This window comes from Gossypium hirsutum, chromosome A01, assembly GCF_007990345.1.
Source record: "Gossypium hirsutum isolate 1008001.06 chromosome A01, Gossypium_hirsutum_v2.1, whole genome shotgun sequence".
NCBI classification, from domain to species: Eukaryota; Viridiplantae; Streptophyta; class Magnoliopsida; order Malvales; family Malvaceae; genus Gossypium; species Gossypium hirsutum.
Window position 1 is genome coordinate 117,981,947 of NC_053424.1, and position 23,105 is coordinate 118,005,051.

The 23,105-nt window shown below is 29.9% G+C and overlaps 2 protein-coding genes across 3 annotated transcripts; one reads left to right on the plus strand and one right to left on the minus strand.

Annotated features, from left to right (window-relative positions):
* Positions 1 to 63: 63 nt before the first annotated feature.
* LOC121203589 (uncharacterized) lies at positions 64 to 1,416 on the minus strand. The gene has a single exon (XM_041096430.1). The coding sequence runs from the start codon at positions 1,414 to 1,416 to the stop codon at positions 64 to 66; it is 1,353 nt and encodes a 450-aa protein (XP_040952364.1).
* A 17,749-nt stretch (positions 1,417 to 19,165) lies between these two features.
* Positions 19,166 to 22,176, plus strand: LOC107944465 (uncharacterized). Of its 2 annotated transcripts, none has more exons than XM_041115246.1 (7): positions 19,166 to 19,494; positions 20,358 to 20,831; positions 21,037 to 21,141; positions 21,335 to 21,642; positions 21,712 to 21,784; positions 21,860 to 21,950; positions 22,024 to 22,176. In XM_041115246.1, exons 1-7 carry the CDS (start codon positions 19,405 to 19,407, stop codon positions 22,104 to 22,106), a joined length of 1,224 nt encoding a protein of 407 aa, XP_040971180.1. In that variant the 5' UTR covers positions 19,166 to 19,404; the 3' UTR covers positions 22,107 to 22,176. The 2 variants fall into 2 exon arrangements, with proteins under 2 accessions (XP_040971180.1, XP_040971174.1); XM_041115240.1 differs by having other exon boundaries at positions 19,168 to 19,494; positions 21,037 to 21,217; positions 21,348 to 21,642.
* Positions 22,177 to 23,105: the final 929 nt, after the last annotated feature.

Here is a 23,105-nt window from a genome sequence, read left to right on the forward strand (position 1 = left end):
ATGACACAAGACTCGAATAGAACAGAACCTAAAACAAGAGTCCCCGACATTTGCAATGGGTGTCTAAGCTCCCCACCATTGATGCACATAAACACCAGCTCTTCTAAGGGACTTGAAGAGACTCATACAGTCTCTTCCTTTCACAGCTTGTCCACTTTCAGTTCGGTCCGAGCAGTGAAGAAAAAGTTCATCGATGAAGCATATGATTCCACTTTCAAACAAATCTGATAGAAGTTGCAACTCCACATCACCTGCATTCATTTTCAGAACCACATAATCTGCATATTGGACTGTATCTTTAAACCAGAGTTGAAAGTCAAACCCTTCATCTTCAACAAATGGATCCGAATCCCTATTAGTTGAACTCAATGCAGCTCGGTTTTCAGCAAGGCCAGGGTAATAAACAAAGTTAATACCAGGTCTTTTGATATAAGATAGCATCACTGAAATATTATGATCAACGAAATAAACATCGAAAGCTTTATGATCCAAAGGATAAGATGGGAAGAACCAGCTTGAAACATTCGAGTTCATATGTTCACTGGCCCCGATATCAATATAAACCAACCGTTGCTTCGAAGATACATTAACAAACTCAGGCAAATAAGCAATGTTTTCCTCAAACTCCATTGGTTTCACTTCCATAAGAGGCTCAATATGATTCATTATAGCTTTGTTGTTTGTCATAGATGGACAATCAGCAGGGAGACGATATTGCTCAAAGTAAGTGACGTTTTCAAGTTTCTTCTCGAATACAACTAATGTAAGCTCATTCAAATGATCAACATAAACAACAATAGAAGCTTTCAATAGAGAAGAAACCGGTGTAGCCGATCTAATCAAGCTAGTAGGGTCTGAACCAGTAGGACCAATAAGTATAGCACCAATTCCACCTGGTTTAAGAACACGTTCAATCTCAAGCAAAAGAAGCGCAGGGACAGATACTTTATCTAAATCCCTTGACAACACAAAATCATAAGATTTGTCTTCATAATCAAGCTCATAAATGAATTTCTTATGCTTAAGAGAGAAAAAGGGGTGCCTATAAACCCCATGAACATCAAAGAATCCCAAGTCTTTCAATGCCATGACAGCTGACATTGAACCTTCACCAACACATAGAGCTTTTGCACTGTAATTCAACATGTTCTTTCCCATTAGCTCTTTAACCACACTGGTTGTCAAGTTCCCATTTCCTCCATATTGAACCATTTTAAATGAACCCCAAGCTTTAGAGAAGGCAAAAGTGCCTGGGAATATAAATGAACTTGAATAACCAGATTCAAGGTCAACCCCAGATATGATTTGCAGTAGAGGAACAATTGACAAAGCAGTAATCACCATTAGAGCACGTAAAAGTACACGTCTTGCTAAAGAACCATGAAAGATCATCAATTTCAAGGTCTTAAAATCCATGTTCTTGTAACAAAGATCCAATCTTTTGATATAAAATGAGAAAATTGAAAAGGAAATGTGCCCCAAAACTAAACAAGGAAACAAGATTAACGAGTACAAAACCTGGAGGAAGTGTGATTTCCACCCACGAGGAGACCCATTGATCTTTGAGCAGTTAACCAAACCTTCATTGGAAGCCTTTTACTTGGCTTCATTATTTCAAACATCAACAAAAAAAAAATCAATTTTTGAAACTATTCTACATTACATCTTTTGATGAATTAGGCCAATCTAAAATCTGGGTTTTGAACCAATGATTGAAACAAAGGAAAAAAAAATTAAAAATGAAAATGAAAACTTTTTGTTGTTTTTCTTTAATGAGTTGCTTGATACTGGTATGGTTGAAACTTGAAAGTAAAGTGAAGTTAGATGAGCCTATATATGAAGCAATGAAGAGCCGTACAAACCTAGTAGATCTGGATCTGTATTTTTGTCAAATTTTACTATTAGTCCTCTAATCTGTTAAGTTGGGAATTTAGTCTTTATATTTTTTATTTATCAATTTTAGTCTCTATATTTGTAGGATTTTGAAATTTCAATACTGATTTAAACCGTAATAGTTATATTTATTTTTTTAGATTTTACAATTATTTTTGTATTATTTAAAAGTTGTAGATTTAGTTCTCCACTTGAATCATTCTTAGTCGTTATATTTTTTTAAAAATTTTAAAATTTTAATCTTTATGTAAAACGATAATTATTAAATTCATTAACTGAATTTTTTTGTAAATAATATATGAAATATCGAGTTAATATAATATTACATGTATAATAATATTTTTGCTGCGTTAAATTTTAGAAATAATAGAATTTAATGAATTTAACAAGGGGATAATATAATTTTGGCCCTAAACTTAGCAATTAGGTCTATTTTGATACTTGAACTTGACAATAAGATCCATTTTGGTCTCTGAACTAGATATAATCTTATTCCAAGAACACTAGTCACATCATCAAATTTTGATGGAATCCAAGTTCAATGATCAAAATGAATCTTGTTGCCAAGTTCAAGTACCAACTAAACAAAAAAATAAAATATAAGTACCAAATTAAATCTAGTTACCAAGTTTAAGCACCAAAAATTATATTATCCCTTTTAACAATGGTCATTTGATAAGCATTAAAAATAACTAAATTAAAATATAAGGATTAAAACAATAATTTATGCATAGTACAAGGACCACTAAGCAGAATTTAACTCTCTATCATTTAATTTGCAACTACACCAAGGGAAATAAAGGAAGTGGGAACCAAGATGGAGATGATTGTGTTACGTGGCAGCAAAAGAAAGCATCTGATCCGAAAAGATTGATCACCAACAAACCAAATACATCAAACAAAGACAGACCGTAGGTTCTGTCTTTTGGACCCCCCGTATTATGTTCCAACCTTTTCAGTACTATGGGCACTAACGTGAACATAATTTCATTGAAGTTTCCTTTAGAATATTTTATATTAGTATTAAATCACGTTTTGGAGCCTCAATTTGAAAATTATTCTCATATCAAGGTTTAAATTTTTTTGTTGATCTGAATTTAACAGTTATTCTCATGTTAGTATTTGAGTTTTTTTTAAATTAATCCCTGAACTTAGTAATTATTCTTACATTAAGATCTGAACTCTTTTGTTGTCCAATTTAGTTCTTAACATTTCGTTAAAAACTTTTAAGTTCAGACTTAAATATGGGAACAATTATCGAATTCAAGCCCTGATATGATAACAATTGCTACAAAAAATGTTCAAGACCTAATATGAGAACAATTGCCCAGTTCAGAATCTAATGTGGGGACAATATTATCAAGTTTAGGTACTAACTTAGATAAAAAAAATTTAAACTCGAATGTGAGAATTGTTAAGCCCAAGAAACTTATTTTTCAAAATAAACATTTTTTAAAATTATCTCAACTCTCCGCGACTCTTGAGTTTTATGTGATGTTAAATCATTACATTAATTTGTGCCACGCATCATAAAGGCAACAGTGACAATTTAAGTTTTATTAAGCATTAATTTTTAAAAGTACTTTTGAGACCATAAATAATATTAAATAGGCCATTTTTAAGTCAAAAAGTACTGCGCAAAAGTTTTCATTTACGAAAAACATTTTTGTAGTCCAATAATATTTTTAACCTTTATTTATAATACAATATATTTTATATCATATTTAAATTACATATACAATTATTTTTCTTATTGAATTTTATTTCAAATATTTAACATTATACATTTAAATGTATAATGGTTAACCATACAAAAATTGTAATATTTATATTATAATATTTAATATAAATTATATATTCAAATTAAATTTCACGAATAATTAATATTAATTACTTAAAAAATTTAAAATTTATATTTCATATATAAAAATATTAAAATGAGTTATCATAAATTATTTTTTATATTCTTATTTAAATATCATAATATTAATAAATTTGAATATTATTTAAAAAGATTTTTTATTTACTTTACAATATCATGTTTAAAATGGACATTTTATTTTTCAAGAATAATTTTTTATTAATACTAAACACTTAAATCTTAAACTAAATTTTTCGAAAACATTTATCGTAACAATTTTTAAAAGCAATACTAAGCTATTAAACCTCCATCTCGATTTTTTTTTAAATTATGGCTTCAATTTTTATAAGATATTTAGATATTTAATATTATTCTTCTATAATATTTGTAATAGTCAATAGATCGAACTTTTTATGTAAACCCCCAAACGTAGGAAAAGCTTTTGAACTACGTAACTAATTATTGTGTTCATCTTTATTTTTATTCTTTTAGTTACTTCTTATAACATGTAATTAAATAACGATCTATTTGAATAGTAACCATAAATAATATTCAATAATTGTTGTAAATTAATTCCAACCATTACATTTAAAACTCGATCTGATTTCATACTTTATTCATTAATTTGATAAATAACATGTTAATGTGTTAAAAGCGAATAATATCTCATAAATTATTTCATATATAGTTTATCAGGTTCACTTTTGTTTGTCGAGTGACAAAAACATGTTGTCAAGTGATACCTGCCCAAGTCTGAAGATCTGCTTGAAGAATGTGAAGGTTTAGATAAAATACGAGGTCCGAAAAATAGGCTTAGATAAAATCTAAGGCTTGTTTTCTATATGAGTCGGGCCTTGGGCAATTTTTTTTATCCAAACCCAACCCCACCTGAATATATTATGTTATAAAAATATCATATTAATTATATATATTTATACTTATATTAAGTCACTAATTTAATAATAATTAAACTCATTACCCAAAACCTAAAAAAAAAAAAACACTTACCCAACTAAATAACCCAATCCAAAATAAAAAAAATCAAAAATTATATTTAATACAATCCAACATTTATTATATTTATTTGTATTTTTTAATATAATAAAACATTTATTATATTTATAATAGTGCTTTTTAATGTGTTAAAAAACTTTTATTTTAACATTTTTAGTGCATTTAGTGTATTATATTTTTTTAAAATTTTATTTTTAAATAAAAATTAATAAAAAAATAAATATGAGTGGATTAAGTCGAACCTGATATACCTTTCTTAAAATGGGCCGTACTTAAGTAAAAAATAAACTCATTTTTTAAATCGAGTCAAACTTAAACTTAAAAAATTAATCTAAATAACTTATATGGGCTCAACCTAAATCCGACCGGACCAGACATGACCCATCAGTCCCTCTAACTGGCACACTTACCCAGACATTAATGGTCCACCGTGGCCTTGGGTTAGATGCACAAATCTTTTTAGCTTCTTATGCAAAGCAATCAAGCAATGCATTTCAAATTATTAAGAACTCCCTTCTTATTTGGGCTTTTATTAGCCTCAAAATAACTTTATTAGGCCCAAAAGGAAAAAAAGGTTTGGGTTTCCAGACCCTAACTGTAAAATGCTTTTTTTTGGTTAAATTTAAATGTAACAATTGTATTTTGTATGTCTATTAATAGGTAGATATTAGTCACAAATTTTAAAACTGCTCTGTATTCAGAGTGAGGATCAAGCCTTCGACCATTAGTCAAGGTAGAAGAAATTCTTACCATCTCACTTAACTCTCGTAGTTAATTCTAAGATTTTTTAAATATATATTAATATCTTTTATAGTGTCAAAATTTATAAAATTGAATAAAAATCATTATCATGAGAAAGTAGGTAAATTATGGAATTTATATAAAATTTCAAAGTCAACTTGAAAAAAAGTATAGCTTTCATATGATTGTAAAGCTAGGTGGCTTAGTGAGTGCCCCTGGTTGATGGGAACTCAGAAATTTTAGTACACACATTGTGGCTACTCACTCCCCATTTTCCTATGTATGGGACCTGACCATACAATTTTTTTTGTGGTGGTTGTGTGTTTTAATCCAAACCCAAAAACACACCAACTTTCATTTTCCTATCATGTTTTCTTGCCATTTCCTTTCCATATATTTACTCCATTGAACTTTCTACGTCATCATCTAAATTATAAAATACGAATATCGAATTCTAATCAATTAAAATAGAGGGTTTAATTTCTCAAATTTCGCAAAGTAAAAAGAATAATTTCATCATTAGACTTTTTTTTAATACATTAGATCAAAAACAAGGACAACGATAGGAGTAGGTTGGTGCTTGGTCTCCTTAAAATAGGAAAATTATACTTTAGGCCCTCAAAAAGTTATAGTAAAAAAAATAATACATGACAAAAGTTAAGGGCAAATTTAAGGCTCTTCCTTAAAAAATATTTAAATTATAAATAAATATATGATTAAATTGCATTTTAGCTCTAAAAATGAAAAAAAAAAAATTATGTTATGTCCTTTCAAAAATAATGTAATAATAATTAACGCGTGATAAAATCATATTTTGACCTCTTAAAATCTTATAATTCAATTCCGCCCCCCTTTTAATTTATGGTTTCGCCCCTGGATAAAGTTATAATTTTGTCCTCCAAAAGTGATAAAATTTTGATTCAATCCTTCTAAAAACAATAAAGATATAAACTAGTACATGGTTAAATTGCATTTTAACTTTTATAAAAATATATAACTTAGTCTCGACCTCCAAAAAAAAAATTCTACCTTTACTCTTAAACCGAAATATATATAAAGTAGGTACACATGTATTTAAAATTTGACTTAATTTAAACATACTTCATATTATCTCCGATTTTATATTTAACTTAATTTAATACATTTAAATATTCAATTAAAATATTTTAAAATTTAATCTATAATTTAAAGAACCTATATTGGACACATACATGCATGTTCTCAATTTAGAAATTAGAACATTAAAAGTATTTGTCGTATTAAGGTTTATGTCAATTCTAAAAATCAACCTCAAAGATTACGACTGGCTTTCCTATATATAAAATTGTCAATTCTGATACCTTCTAATATGTTCTATTTCAAGCCGATGATTAAGATTTGTCTGATAATCATTTAAAAATTTAGGGTGGTATTTAATCGAATCGAATAAAAGAATTTCGAGTTAATTAAGTTTATGAGTCCTATTTTATTATTTTAGTTTGATTTGAATTTTTTTCAAATCGAGTCGAGTGAAATAGAATTTGAATTGAGTCGAATCGAATCGAGTTAAATTCAAAAAATTAGAAATGTCAAATTAACATATTGTTAAATTCTATTTTAGAGCACTTATATATTTTTGGAAACTCTTTCAAAGCCAAAAAGAAGAATTTATTGCCCGAAATTATTGTTTTAGAAAAAAAAATTAAGCATTTTCATATATTCTTTAGGATTTTTTATAAATATTTGGATTTTTAAAATTTATTTTGAATTTTTGTTGGAACTTTTTTAATTTTTTGTTGAGGAAGATTAATTTATTCATTTTCAAAATTAAGAGGGACCAAATAGTATTTACACCTATCTATTATTTGAGTTATTCAAATTGTAAAGTTTAACCCAAACTCAAACCCGAAACTTGAATTACTTATTTGAGTTGACTCGATTAACTCAATTTTTAAAAAAAATTTCGAGTCGAATTGAATTTTTCTCACACTTTAACGGAATAACCTGATAGTGATATATGGTATGCTATATATAACTCATGCTGATGTATAAGAACTAATTTTTAATAGAATAATCAATTTACTCTTTAATCTAATATATAATATCTAATTTATCCATTTTTCAAAATAAAAATACAAATCCTGCTTCTAATATAGAAACTTTCACGATACTTTTACTTTCTATTATTGTGTTTCACCGCATATAGACATAAACTATGAATAAAATGTCGAATATACATCTTTTTCACATTGCATAACAAATAAATAAATAAATAAATAAAAAGATATTAAGAGATGAGATGTGGATTATGGACCCATTTTCATGGACTTTGCTTTAAAATTTGGACCGATGGTTTTGATTAGAATCTGATTCGGCTATGGTAGTTACCACTTCATAGAGTTCGCTTTACAACATGTGCCATTGCCAAAAAAGCATATAATATAATTTAATTTAATTTAATTTATAATCCTTCTATATTTAATAGTCACGATCACCTTAACTAAATCGAAGTTGAACCAAATAAAATTTTATTTTGATGACAAATTTATTCAATATTATTTTTTTCCTTTATAAAATTCGAATTGAAAAAAAAAACTACAACATATAAATATTTGGTAACAATTTATTTATTTTTACTTTAAATAAGTATTTTTAACCGTTTAATTTATTAACATTAATATCTGATACATTATTAATGAAATTAATTTGTACAAAATATCATTAATTATTAAAAAATAATGAGATCAGTTCTTACCATAAATTGGCTATTTTTCATTTAAAATAAAATATTTATTTATATCCAAAGCAGCTCCATGGGTTTTCTTTCTCACTATTTTAGTATTAATTAGTTATTAACAAAAAAAAATATTATTTTATTAAAAAAATGAATCCTATAAACAAAGAACTTGCTTCCATATCAAACTCTTGAGTCATATAATTTGTGCTTAATCATAAGTAACCAAATTCTTACTTCTATGTTAGGCAAAAGATATAAAAAAAATTTTAAATACCTAAAATATTAATAAATAATTCAAAGTACACCACTTGGTGTGCTTCATGCAAAACAAATAAATAATATATAAATTTAGTTCAAAATCTATAAAATTAATGTTTCTTACAATAGTTGACATTCAAAATAATGCTTCTTACAGTTGACATTCATTTATTTTTATTATAACACACCACCTACATTAACCCTAAAAAATAATTTGGGTTTATTGATCTATTTATTTTTTAATTATTTTATATAAAAAAAATTCTATCTTTATAATTTAATTTATTGTCATTTGGTCAACTTGGCTTGTGCTGGCATTACCAAGCTATTAATTATATTTTTGGGGGTATTAATTTAAAATTCATATAGGTCGGTATTGGAAAAGTTCAACGAATAAAACTATTTTGTGGTCTGTAATTAATTAAAGATTTTTATTTTTTTATTAATTAAAGAAAATAAATTAATTGGAAATGAATCAGCGGCAACCAAAAATATCTCTTTTATAAAATTGTAAAAGAAAAATTCACATGAGCAAAGCAATGTATATCAAGGTCCGACGCTGATGAGCACATTCAATTATTCGTGCGGTTTCGCTAGGGACTGATTATGTCAAAAGTGAAAGAAACTCCATCTTTCTCTTTCCTTTTTATGCCCCCATGTTTCCACATGGGAGAGACTCGTAGGTGTTAAAAGAGATTCTATCAACTTATGTCGACTTGTTTCACTGTCGAGAAACGAAAGAAAGTTTTCATCTTCAAGCTTAATTCAAAAGTAACTCGCTTCTTTTTTAGTGTGAAGTAGTACCAAATCAAAATACTCAACAAGCATTAGCTCTCTCTGAAAAGGAGATGATCTAGTTACACCATCCAATATAACTACCTTATTACGACTTCACTCCAGTAACTAGTCCTGCCTTCGGTATCCCCTTCTCGCGATTTAATTAAATACCAACTCAATTAAATAACGACGAAAATACTCTTATTTTATAAAATAAATTATGGTATTTTAAACCAAGCCCTGATTTATTATTTATATTATATTTATCTTATTATAATTCCTAATCTCCTTGGCCTTGCAGGTAAGTTGTCTGCAGGAAAAAGAATGGTGTCCTTTTAATTCCTAATTATTAAATTTAATTTCCACTGAAAATCACCTGTCAATCAATGATCTCTTTGGACTCCATTAGCATTTTAAAATTTATAAAAATATCTTATTTAGGGCATTATAAAAAATAAAAAATAAAAAATAATACATATACAAATATTTAAATATTTCTTATGGAATTAAAATATTATTTGGAAAGGCCAGAAATGTTACATGCTGAGGGCATCAACCCTCTTTATTCATTTATTTATAATTTTTTATGATCATCACTTGAACTTTGTTTATTTTTAATTAATGGATGTTGAATATTATAAATAGAGAGGATAAGTACCTCAAATTATAATTTATATTTTTTTTCTATAAAAAAGGGGGGCAAATTTGCAATAACAATAATCTTTTAGCACCTTTTGGTAGTTTTATTGACCTGCCAAGTATTCAAGGATGTATTGTAAAATCAATAGTAGTCTAAAAAGGCTGCACTACTTGAATGTGTGTATATCTAATATAAAAGGCTAAATTAGCAAAGGTGGGGCTTTAAAAAAAATAAAGGAATAGGCAAATTTTTGCGATATTTATTAGAATAGGCTGAACGCGTTTTCCGTCTAACTATGTAGAAAAGTATGTCCCGTTGGATGCGTTTTTCCCAACAGCCATAAAAACGACTAGTTTTATTTCTATATAAACCTAAGCCTTTTCCTCATTTTTTCATTCAAATTCATTTCTATCAATTCGTTCGAGATTTTAGTTTTAAAATTTTAATTAAAGTTTTCTCAAGTTTGTCTTGATTTAATTTCATATTTCGATTTTTATTTGTTTTAATTGAATTTTATAATGACAAATACTCTTATTCGTTTGAATGACAACCCCATTTTCGCAGTACAATTGCAAATGGTAAGAACAAATTTCTAGTTTTTATAATTTTTTTTAAGTTTATTATTAAGTTGTTAAAAAGATTTTTTTTTTATAATTGGGCCAAAGATCAGATTTTGGAGACATGTGTACACAAAATCTATCTTCGAGGCTATAACCTATTATTGAACCCTGTTTGGAATATGCGGGATCCTTGTACGTGTCTCTTATGCTCGGGGGGTGTAAATTGGACCCCACACTTATCAGCGCGTTAGTCGAAATATGGAGACCTGAGACATATATTCCATCTTCCATGCAATGAGTGTACAATCACTTAAAGACATTCAATTACAGCTCGGTTTACTAGTGGATGGGCCAATCGTTACATAATCAATGGTCGTTGATGATTGGAGCCATATTTGCGAGCAACTGTTAGGCAAGGTGCTAGATAAGATTTTCGGTAGCCGGATAAATATGAAATGGTTGCAAGAAAATTTATAATATCCCTATGAGAGTTTGAGTCCCCTTAGAAGGGAATGACACGTCTGAGCGTATATCTTGGGGTTAATTGGAGGTGTTCTAATGCCCAATAAATCTCAAACTCTTCTACATTTAAGGTAGTTGCTACAACTTGTCGATTTGAAAGAAGCAGGACGATTCAGTTAGGGATCAGCCATATTGCCAATGTTGTATCGAGATGTGTCGGGCAACGCAACTAAAATAAAATAAAATTGGTGGTTGTGTACTCCTTCTGCAATTATGGGCATGGTTCCGACCACTATTTTTACGTCCTCGAGTCGGCTTCCCTTATACTTTCCTACTCGTAACAAGGTAAAATTAATTTGATAATATAGTTATCGTAATATTATTTCATTATAATATTTTTGAAAAATATATTATTTGAATAGGCGGAACCATAGCCCGAGTTATGTGAGGATACCTGAGGAGCTCGAAGATATTTGGCTACTGTTAGATCAACGATCGAAAGCCGACGCTAGTTTTTAAAATTTTTTAATTATACAATATTTATGTAAGGATTTCAAAACTAATATTAAGTAGATAATAAACTTTATTATTTTGTACTATAGTTTGAATGGATGCCATACTTCGATCTGAGAATTCAACAATGCATCCTGCTTGAATTTTTGGTTAATCCCAATTAATGACACATGAATGTGTCATTAATAGTTTATGCTACAATAGAGATGCACGAATTCAAGCAAGTGATGTGAAAGTTCGATTTTAGACAAACTAGACAAACAATTCCATCTCCACCCTAAGACATAAGAGCACTGTACAAAGTCGACTTGTGAGGGAGAAACAACAAAAATTGACCTAAATTTCACGAGGAATATGTCAACATTTGGGAGCATAGGTACGATTTCTTACCTATTCACAAACCAATTATCATTCAAGAATTGGAAGGGGAAAATGCCTCATTAGGCGCACACTTTCAGTGCATCTTTCTACCACACCACTAAAAGTGCGCGCCTTGCGCAGAGCATTTTTCCTTTCCCATTTTCAACCCCCTGAAAAGTTTCCAGAACTTGATAATCCTGATATTCATTTTTCAGATGTCCCGGGAATCCTGAGATATTTTTATATTAACCAAGGCACATTTTTGTTTTCTTTTTCATTCGTTGCCCACCCAATTGCCTATACAAATGGGGGTTTTACTCCCCCTACTCTATCTACTATCTCAGCCACCTCCCTCACCCCTAAAAACTTCTCTACATCATTGTTTATAGTTTACTTTCAAGTGTTTAACTTTATTTACGAACATGTTTATTTTTGTTTTAGGGAGATAGTGTGCTAGTTTTAAGGTGTGTTTGAGTTTACGATGATACGGTGGCGCTCTGAGACCCACATATTTCATTTGTCGTGTCGGGACGAGACCATTCTATTAGAAGCCCATCGTATTTCAACTAAGGCTCCGAGTTTGCAATGCTTATACGATCACGGGTTGTAGTCTAACTATGGGTCCTAGTTGACGGACGTTAATATACAATCATGGGTTGGAGTATGACTTGGGAGCCCTTTGACGATGGGTATGTGACCATGAGTTCAAGTTTCGCCTCACTAGAAATGGATGTTTTGTAGAACCGATACATAAGTTAGAAAGTATAATTGTTGGGATAAACTCAAGGGTTTTTCAGTATAATCCACTTTTTTTTCTCCACTACCACCAAAGGCAATATCGTCAACCTCCCTTTTGTCCCAAAATCAGCGACGAAGTTAGGGGCAAGTGTATTGTCAAGTGGCGAGTGACTGTTGTGTTGGACAAAAGTTGAAGATCATTTAGTGTCGACAACAATTGCTATGATTTAACCACTCATTATTAACTACAACCATTGTTGCCCTGACTCGACCTTCAGCTACCGTTATCCCCAACTTTACCTCCAACTTCTCTCCACCACCACCGTTGCTCACCCCTTGGCAGGGCTTTTGTATCCAACTTTATCATTGTTTCAGATAATTGGGAGGTCATGGATCTTGCTTTTGGTGGTGAGGGAGAAAAATTATAACTTGTTTGTATTGGAAAGTTTTTAAGTTTTTCCCTACGATTATCATCTTAAACTTCTGTATCATCCTCTTTCGGTTAGGTGAAACTGAACCCGTGACCTCATAATCACTACCAAGTGGCCTTCCAAGTTATACTCCAAACCGTGACCCCACATTAATTGTTGGATCTGGTGCCCTAAGTGTAGTATTTTCATCTAAGTACACTTGAACTTTTTTCGAACAAATTGGTTAATAAAATTATTTATAAATTACATTAATAATTTGTATATTTTCCTTATATTGTTTTTGCACGCAAAGTAAAATGGAAGAAAATATTACTCATTGATTTTCTAATATTTAACTAGTATTAAGCGGTATTACGTGATCGGATTGTAATATAGAAAGACAACTTATATTAGTAGACAAACCTAAACATATCCTTAGTCTAATCGGAAATGAAAAAATCAATTGAAAGAATAATATGTCGTCTATCAAGTCCAATTAGAGAGATGCCTTGTCTTGGGCATAAGAACGGATGACTCTCAGAAGATAGAGACATAGGTGTGATTGGCTGGACAAATAGTACATCGGACTGGACCCAAACAAAATAGATCATGAATCCGTTTATGGATTTATTCACTTGTGACGTTCATAGTGTAGTATACTAAAACCCTAACTAGATGGCAAACTATGTATGCGTGACTCGTGCACTTTAATATAAGTAAAAGTTTGAGGCATTACATGGTTGACGAAAAGTAAACGTAGCCACGGGTCATCCGTCTTTGTGATGGATGACTTGTTCACTATTTGATTGTAATTGACTTTTCATAAAGGAAGATGTAATGATTATCATGAGATAAAATAGGATAATATTAGGAGAACAGATATTACTCCAAAGAGATCAATGATATCCTATCAGGGTCACACACTTATGACAAGGTAATTAGACGAGTACTAAGTAGTTGCTTTCGTAACGATATGTCACTAAGGAGAGCTCATTCACGATACTATAATAGAATGACTTCGTGACTAAATGAGTTTATAATTAATAAGTGAAAAATTAGAATTTTATTATAAATCATTTGAGGCTCAACTATATACGTCCAATCGATCCATTCGCTAGCTCGTTGAAACAAAAAATGAACTGCGTGTTTGAATAGAAATGAACGGAATGAATAGGTAAAGAGAAATGGGAATCATTCAGGAATGATTATGATTTTCTCTTAAATGGAAAATGGATTCATTTGGAAATGAATGTAGTTTTCAGAAAATGAAAATGAAAATAGAAATGATCCATTCCTATATGAATTACTTAAAAAATGATCAGAAGATTGCATTTATGTTTTTGGACTGTTTTGAAGTCCGAAAATGAAAATAAACCATTCGGCTATAGTGAACATGTTGAGTTGTGAAATATTGAACATATTTTCTCAAAATTTTATCAATGGCAAAATCGTCAAAATTTTACTAGGGATAAAATCGTCAAAATTTTACTGCAGGTAAAATAGGGATGAAAAAATTGTTTTATCTATAAATATTAAAAATTATTTTGTGAAATAGAAAAACTGAATCGAGTTAGATCACATCAAAGAGTACTATGTTAAAAAGGAATAGGAAGTACTCGTAATTGGACTTGATGTGAGAGAGACTCAAAAACCCTTCATTAACATGAAGGGGGTGACAACCTAGTCTTATTCTAAGTAAGATGTTTTTCTATTTGAAATAAACCGCTAAAACTAAACAAAGGTTCTACCTTCTCTTCTTATAAATAGATGACACCGGTAGAGCTATTAACGCAACTTTGAGAGATTATTATTCTGCAGAAAAAATAGAGAGAATTTATTCTAAACCATTACATATATATTTCCAGAATAAAAATTCTACTGACTTCTTTTAGAGAAGAGAGAATTTTCATTTTCATCCCAAAATGAAAGAACTTTTCCTAGTTCTGTGTTTAGATTCAATTGGTTTGAGCCCACACTCAAAGCAGTTCGTCGTACAAGAATAACGAAGAAGATCATTTGGTTGAAAGCCGAGAACATTAAACGTCCACAAAGCGAAAACACATGTACAAATTCAATTAAAATTTATTTCTATAAATATCACAAGTCGGGTCGGATTTCAAAATTTTAATTGTTTGATGTGCAAGAAAATTATTTTCAAACCGGGATTTTTCCAACATTAACATTCATCAACTAGGAGCCTTTGTTATACTACAACTGTGACCGTATAAGCACCGCAAACTTGGAGCTTGATTTGCAATGCGATGAGCTTCTAAGACAATGGTTCCATCCTGATACGACAATAGAAATGTATAGGTCTCGCAACGCTATCACACCATCATCAACTGAAATATACCTTTAAGCTTTCACAATGTCTACCTCAAACACGAACACAATTAAATCAGCCTCCCCATATTTCCAACCCTAAAAAACCTTAAACCTGACCAATGATAGAGAAGCTCAAAACGCGTCTAAATAGGCCTATTTTCCTGCACAGTCAGCAAAACGTGTTAGGACGTGGTTTCACCTTCTCTCTCCAAAATTGGTCTATTCTAGTAAATATCGTAGAAATTGGCCTATTTCGTTATATTTTTTAAAAAAAATTATTATTTTTTTGACTAATTTAGCCAAGATAAAAGGGTTGCATTAATTAATTAACAAAGAATTTTACAACAAATAAGCATAATGATAAATTTAATTTTTAATATTGTTTTTTATTTTGATCTTAATTTTTTATTATTTTGATCTTAATTTTTAAAATTTTAATTAAAATCCTATTTTTGATGAAAAGTTGAATTTAAAATTTTAATAACACTAACATAGCAGCTTGTGTGGTAGTCCACGTATACTTTTTTTTAACATTTTAATTATTTTTTTAAAGTACATATAAATTATCACATAAGCTACTACATTATAAACGTTAAAATTTTAACAGCCCATTCAAATTTTCAAAAAAATAAAATAAAATTTAAGAGTTAAAAATCAAAATAATCTAAAAATAAAAATTAAGGCTAAAGTAATAAAAAAAGTAAAAGCTAAGTTTATATTTATCGATTATAAAAATTATAGTTTTTAATATAATTATTACACATAACAATAAATTTATTCAATACATCTTAAATAATAAATAAAAATGTTAATTATTACATTTAGTTAGAGGCAATCATGAGTTGAGTTGAACCATAACAAAATCTCAGGCCCATTTGATAGGGCCTAGTGGACTTAAAATTTTGCCTAGTTTCGATTCGAATAAAAAAGTTAAAACTTGAGTCTGGTCTGGCTCGCTTTTATTAATTTTTATATTATTTTTATATAAAAATAAATTTAAAAAATATAATACATCAAATGCACTAAAATAATTAAAATAAATATTTCTCAATAAATTGAAAATAAATTTAAAAAAGTTTTTATACTTAAATAATACTAAGATAGATGCAACTTAACAAGTAAATGCCTTTAAAATAGTAACGAAATTAACAATAAAACAAAAGTTATACAACGAGGGTGTTTGGTAAACAGAGTTTTGAGTTTTTTTTAGCTGATTTGAGCATAAATGGAGTATTGAGTAGTCAAACATTCTAATTGCATGTTTGATGAATGGAGGTTTGCAATAGCATGTTGAACTAAAACCTTCAAAACAAAAAATGCTGGGATGCTCAACTTTTTTCACAGCTGATTGGGAATATGTGGACTGATATATTTGATCACGATTGCTTAAAAATTACTTCACAATTTTATATTAAATGAAATATGCTACTTGACAAATTTATTCAAAGTGTGACATAATTATTACTAATTTACATACTAAGAACATAGCATAATTATCACTCAGAATATAATTCACAGTTATATTGGTACACTATTAATATTTATCAATTTTCATAAGATTAATATTTACAAATAAGGAACTTTAAGAAAATTGTTTATTTAAATTTTAAAAAATATTCACTAACTAATTTCCATAATGGATGTTTTAATTCATTGGTAATACTGTTTTATTTCAATAATTTCACCCAATAAAGACTAAAGTATTATAAACAAATAAATACTTAATAATAAAATGTGTCATGCCATTATTTATTATTTTACACATATCAGCTTTCAGCTATAAGCTAAATTTTACTAAACACTTCTAAATAAAATAATTAATAGAATCAGTTGGTCAAACCAATCACTGTAATCAGCTATCAACCAATTGCCAAACAGGACCAATATCCAAATAATAACAACAAAATAATGCAAAATAACAGTAAAATGACAGCAAAATAGTGGAAAAACAACAACATATATATTTTTTTGCAAATACGATCCAGGCCAAAAAAGGTTTACCCGAGGCTCGACCCGTTTTTAAGCAGACCTTTTTTTTGTCTAAGCCCATTTTTAAGCTTATATTTTTACCCAAACCCTTCTATTTTTCAAGTGAACTCTGTCCGGCCCATAATCGAGTTTAATCATTTAGTATTATGTTATTATTAATTGTATTAACAAATATATTAAGTTTTGTTTTAAATATCATTAATCAATATTCAATTAATTAACATTTCTTTCTTTCAAAAAGAAAAAAATTAACAATTTTTGAAGGGCAATATTAACTTTTTACCATTAATTTATATATTATGCAGGTTACAATTTTGAACGCAAATTCAACATTGGAAAACTTATTAAATAATTATGAATGCTAATTTTTAAAGTCAAGTTCATAAATAGTAATTAAAAAGAAACCAAAATAAAATTACTATAAAACTATCAATTTTCTGCTCACAACTCTTTTTTTTTTTTCTTTTTCATCCTTCTATGATCAAAATTAACAATATATTAAGATTTACATAATGTAAATTATGTAATAGTAATATAATTCTTTTTATATTTTTTTATATTTTAACCCTTTTATAAAATTTTTGGCCGATTGAGTCTTTGCTCAATTAACATGGGTGTTGAAGCGCATTATCCTTTTATTTTATGGATTGAGGAGGGGCTATGACTAGTTATAGGTATTGTCTAAAAAAGAACAAATATGATCAGAACCTATAATGAGATTGTTTTAAAAAAAAACTCGTTTTTAGAATATTTCAATTTATCTATTGAAGATATTATATATGCAAAATACCTTTTTTTTAAAAGTATACAAAATACATTTATAAAATAAAAATATTTTTGGTACATTGCAAATGGAGTCTTTAAACTTTACAAGTAGGGTCACGGGTTGATAAATATCTAGGGATATACTAAAATATTAAAAAATAAATTAAAAAAAGGACAAATGCCAATTTTTTAATGTTGCTTGTGGAATAAAAAAATATTGGTAAAAACACAAATATAATAAAAATTAAAATATGATACAATGTAATATAAAAAAATACAAACACTAAAAAAAATCTCAAATTTATATATCTATATTAATAATAATGAAACCCTTGATTGAGTTGGTGTTACGAGTTAATCGGGTACTAATTCAGTTAGAAAATGATTAATATATATATTTATTAAATGACTGCTACTATTATTTTGGTGGCCTTTTTTTTTAAATCTTTTTCGTACATTTATATAGTTTTTAAATAGAAGAACTAAAATTAACATGTCTAGAGATTAAACCCGTATTTAATGGATTTATAAACAAATTCTTTATTATTGCACCAATAATTTTGGGGAAAAATATTTTATCTCACCAAATTTGTATATATAGGTAATGTTATCAATTGAATTGATGTCATAAGTTAACTCGACACTAACTCGCAATTAATGTAGTTATTTATGCGTTTAAATTTTGTTTACTCACAATTTAATCTATTTTTTATTTTAATATTGTACATATTTCATGAGTTATTATGATTAATTAGTTTCAAACATTAAATTTCAGTATATTATTTTTAAACATAAATTTATATCCTAAATACGTAATTTCTACATTTCTAATATAAATAATTAAAGTATGAAAATTTATATAAATTACATACAATTATCATAAAATAAATATAATCCAAATATAAGAATTTTAGTAAATTAATATTATAAATTCCCCTGTTGAACCAAAATCATGTGACAAACCCACCTTGCCAAATAATATTGTAACTAAATTTGTTACTTTGTCTCCATTTCATCATCAAACAAAATACACTAACATCAGCAAAATTTTGTTTTCAATTTTATTTTAAATTAAAAAAAATACTTTTTTTATTTATTTAATTTTTAAAAAAAAATCATTAAACTCTTCTCTCTTTCTCTCTCTTTGCCCTTAAGATGGCCACCTCAGTTTGCTCATATAATCTCTCTGTCAGTTTCCCTTACCTGTTTTTATCAACCAGTGTAAAAAGATTTTCAGACAAAGTTCAAAGAAACAGTTTTTTTTCTTGTCAGAAAATCATAATTGAAGTTAACTATAAAACACCCCCCATCATCATCTGTCTCTTCTGAAAAAAGTTTGAATCTTTTCTCTTCTTTTTTTTCTCAGAAAATTGTTATGAAACATGGAAAATGAAGGAGACCATGTACTGAAGAATGGTGAAGGAACAAGCAGCTGCAATAGCAACAACACTCTTAATCCTCCACTTCAAAGGGTACTTTTATTTTTTATTTTCTTTTGTCTTGCTTGTAAAGATCATAGCTTTTTTTTTTGTCCATTTTGAACCTTTTAGCTGTTTTTATTGCTTAAAGATCATGAATTTCTTGTCCTGTTTTTGATCTGTTTTCATTTTTTTTAAAAAAAATCAAAGAGAAAATTTGAAGAATTAGAGTTTCAACTAAAAAGTGAAAAGCCTTTGTTGCAGTCTGCAAATTTTTGGGGAAAAATATTGTGTTAGATTGTAAGGTATATATAGGTTTATGTGGAATTTTATCAAACACTAAGCAATCATAAAGATTAAAACTAAGCCATGTTAAACAATTCTTCATAATTGTTGAGGGTTGATCGACTCAGAGAAGTCTTCGAAGTGTGGTCCAATTGACAGGACAGCTGACCGGACCCCAATAACCGAAGTTACAATCTTCCACAAGTGACGCATATGTCATAGGTCAGGGGTTCGAACCCCTTGGTGGATGGCTGTATGTTCATGTACGGTTGAGGGGCTCCCCTCTCTGCCATATGTGGCATGCTGGCTCTCGGTAGAGCATGTGAGACAAAACCTTCCCAAGGGACAGTACTTTCGGTTGTTGGGGTCCGATCGGTTGCCCGACAGACACACTTTGAAGATTTCTCCCCAACCGACTCTCACCAATAATAAATGAGGATGGATAATTAAGGTAACAGTTTCAGCTTCCCTTCATCCTTTTGATTCCATGAATATCTATTGATTGAAGCTGTTTTTATCATTTGAGATTGTAAGTTGACTGAATTGGTAATCTATTGAAGCTAAAGGATCCTAATATATCTGCCATATGAATATTGATTGAATGATTTAAAAGTTGCAACTTCTCTTCACAGTTCGCAGATTCAACTGAGATAATCGAAGAGACGCCACACGATCAGCACCGAAGACAAGATGATCTCGTCTTAGAGATACCAAATCGAAGTGTCGAGGATGCGAGGGAGGAGTTTGTAAGAATAGACATGACCTTGACACCAACAGCTACTCCTAGAAGAGTCAATTTTTCACCTATGCCTAGTCCTATTTTTAACAGATTTGACGAGTCCCCTGTCTATTCATCGCCGAAGAGTAAACCGTCCTTAAAAAGCCTCCTTCCGAAGTTGAGTTTCAAATATCGAAACACTAATTTGGAGATCGAGAAGGCTGCTATCTTAGCTCTAGGAGGTTCATCAGCAGATATACAAGGAAAGCCTCGTATCCCGAGAACGTTTTCTCTCTCGAAGATTTTCACACCGAGAGCTAAAAATACTTCATCATTACCTGGTACTCCGATTGCACATTCGAACCCCGAGTCCACGCACGGCGGGCAGGTAAATTAGCCTTCAACAACCCAATTTTGAACTACAAACACACGAACCAGGATTCATGTTGTACTTTTCCAAAGTTGTCAATTCATCATGCTCATTACATTCATTGGCACTTATATATACATAGCCGATGCTTATATACTCCGATACTCCCACTGTGTGTTGTACTATTTTCTACTTGATTCTTACAGAATTGCTCACTTTACAGAAAGGAGGGATCACCGGACCACCCATTCATCGTTCGCATTCAGTGCCTACGCTTAACAAAGATGGAAGCATAACGCAATTGGATTCTTTTAGCGGTGTATTTCGTGTAATTCCTACAACTCCACGAGTAGTCAAAGGAACAGTTGTAACAACATCAAACATAGTTATCAAAAGTGATATGAGTAATTTTTCGATTAACTCTACATTCTTATGATTACGTATGGTATTTTCATATGCTGGCAAAATTTTCGATTTTAGCTTTTCTATGCTTGTGATAACCAACCTATGTCATATGTTAGTCTTATTGTTCAGATGGAAACAATGATGATGGTGAAGATATTCCTGAAGAAGAAGCTGTTTGTCGAATTTGCTTGATCGAACTCGGAGAAGGAGCTGAGACCCTTAAGATGGAATGTAGCTGCAAAGGTGAACTTGCCCTTGCGCACCAAGAATGTGCCATAAAATGGTTTAGCATCAAAGGTAACAAAATGTGTGACGTGTGCAAGCAAGAAGTTCAAAACTTACCCGTCACTCTTTTACGGATTCAAAACGCTCAAGCTCATAACATGAGAGGACCTGGGGCACGAATCGAGTCTGCTAGATACAGGCAAGTATTTCGGTTCGAGATTATCTTCAACGATTGCATATTTTTAACATGAAAGTACTTTTTTCGCAGGGTTTGGCAGGATGTCCCGATTCTCGTCATTGTCAGCATGCTTGCTTACTTTTGTTTTCTCGAGCAGCTGTTGGTAAGTTAAGCAATTTCCAAAAATTTCCCTTCATTACGAACTTTTTAGCTGTTTCTAAACTCGCTACGTGCTCAGGTTTCGAAAATGAAGTCCGGTGCTATCGCTATCTCTCTTCCGTTTTCATGTATATTGGGCCTCCTTGCATCCATGACGTCGACAACAATGGGTAACTTTCTTTCGATAGTCTCATTTTTGCGAATTTCATTATCCGTCTTACGGTACCTTGTTTTTCTTTTCAGTAAGGAGAAAATATGTCTGGCTTTACGCTACGATTCAATTCGCGCTTGTGGTTCTTTCCGTCATCTTTTCTACTCATTGGTAAAACTTAGAATTTAGAAGTCTCAGGTTATAACTTGCATTATTCGGATATAGAACCTTACATGTGTTTTTGATCGACACATGTACAGGCTGTTCTTTCGGTTCTTCTCTCGGCATTTGTTGGGTTCGGGTCCACAATGTGCGGAACCTCTATTATTTACGAGGTTTCGGGAGCATGGGAAAGGCGGCACATAGAGTCAAACCAACCGCTTAGTTCTCAAGAGGTACCACGGCCCAATCAAGCACCGGTAACGGCACCGTTACAAACACAAACGGATACGAACGCCCATGGTAATGAACCCGAAAGGAGAGCTTTAGAAAGTGGGAATGCCAATTAAGTTTAAAACATCTATAAGGTGTAAAAAATGGTGTTCAATGAAAGTTTTCTGTTGTACATATACCATCTCATTGTGTAGAGATGCTTTACATGCTTGTCTATTGTTGATTTTATTAAACGTTACTTGGGGAAAAAGCTTTTTTACTTTTTTGTTCTTTGGGTTCAATTTCAGTTCCAATAATATGCTAATAATAATCCTTCAATTCCCATAAATTATATTCTGGTATAGTCCCTATACTTTGCAAAAGTTGTACTTTTCAAATTAATTAATTTTAATCTTTATATTTTTCGAATTTTAAAATTTTAGTCGTGATTCAAACAGTAACAATGAAACCCGTTTAGCTAAATTTAATTACTAGTCATATACTATACGTATAGTTGTTTACCGCATTTAGATTTTGAAAATAGCAAAACTTAACAAATTAAATAGTTATCATTTAGTGAGGTCATGAATTTTAAATTCGAAAAGTATAAAACTAAAAATGACCAAATTAAATACAAAGACTAAATCTTACAATTTTCGCTTTCGCAAAATATAGGGGTCAATTGCAGAATTTAACCTAAATTATTTCCACAAATCAAATAAGAGATGGATCAAACAATCAATTTTATAGCTACCAACAATAAAGATTATGGAGTGAATGCTGAAAAGAAGAACTCAACATA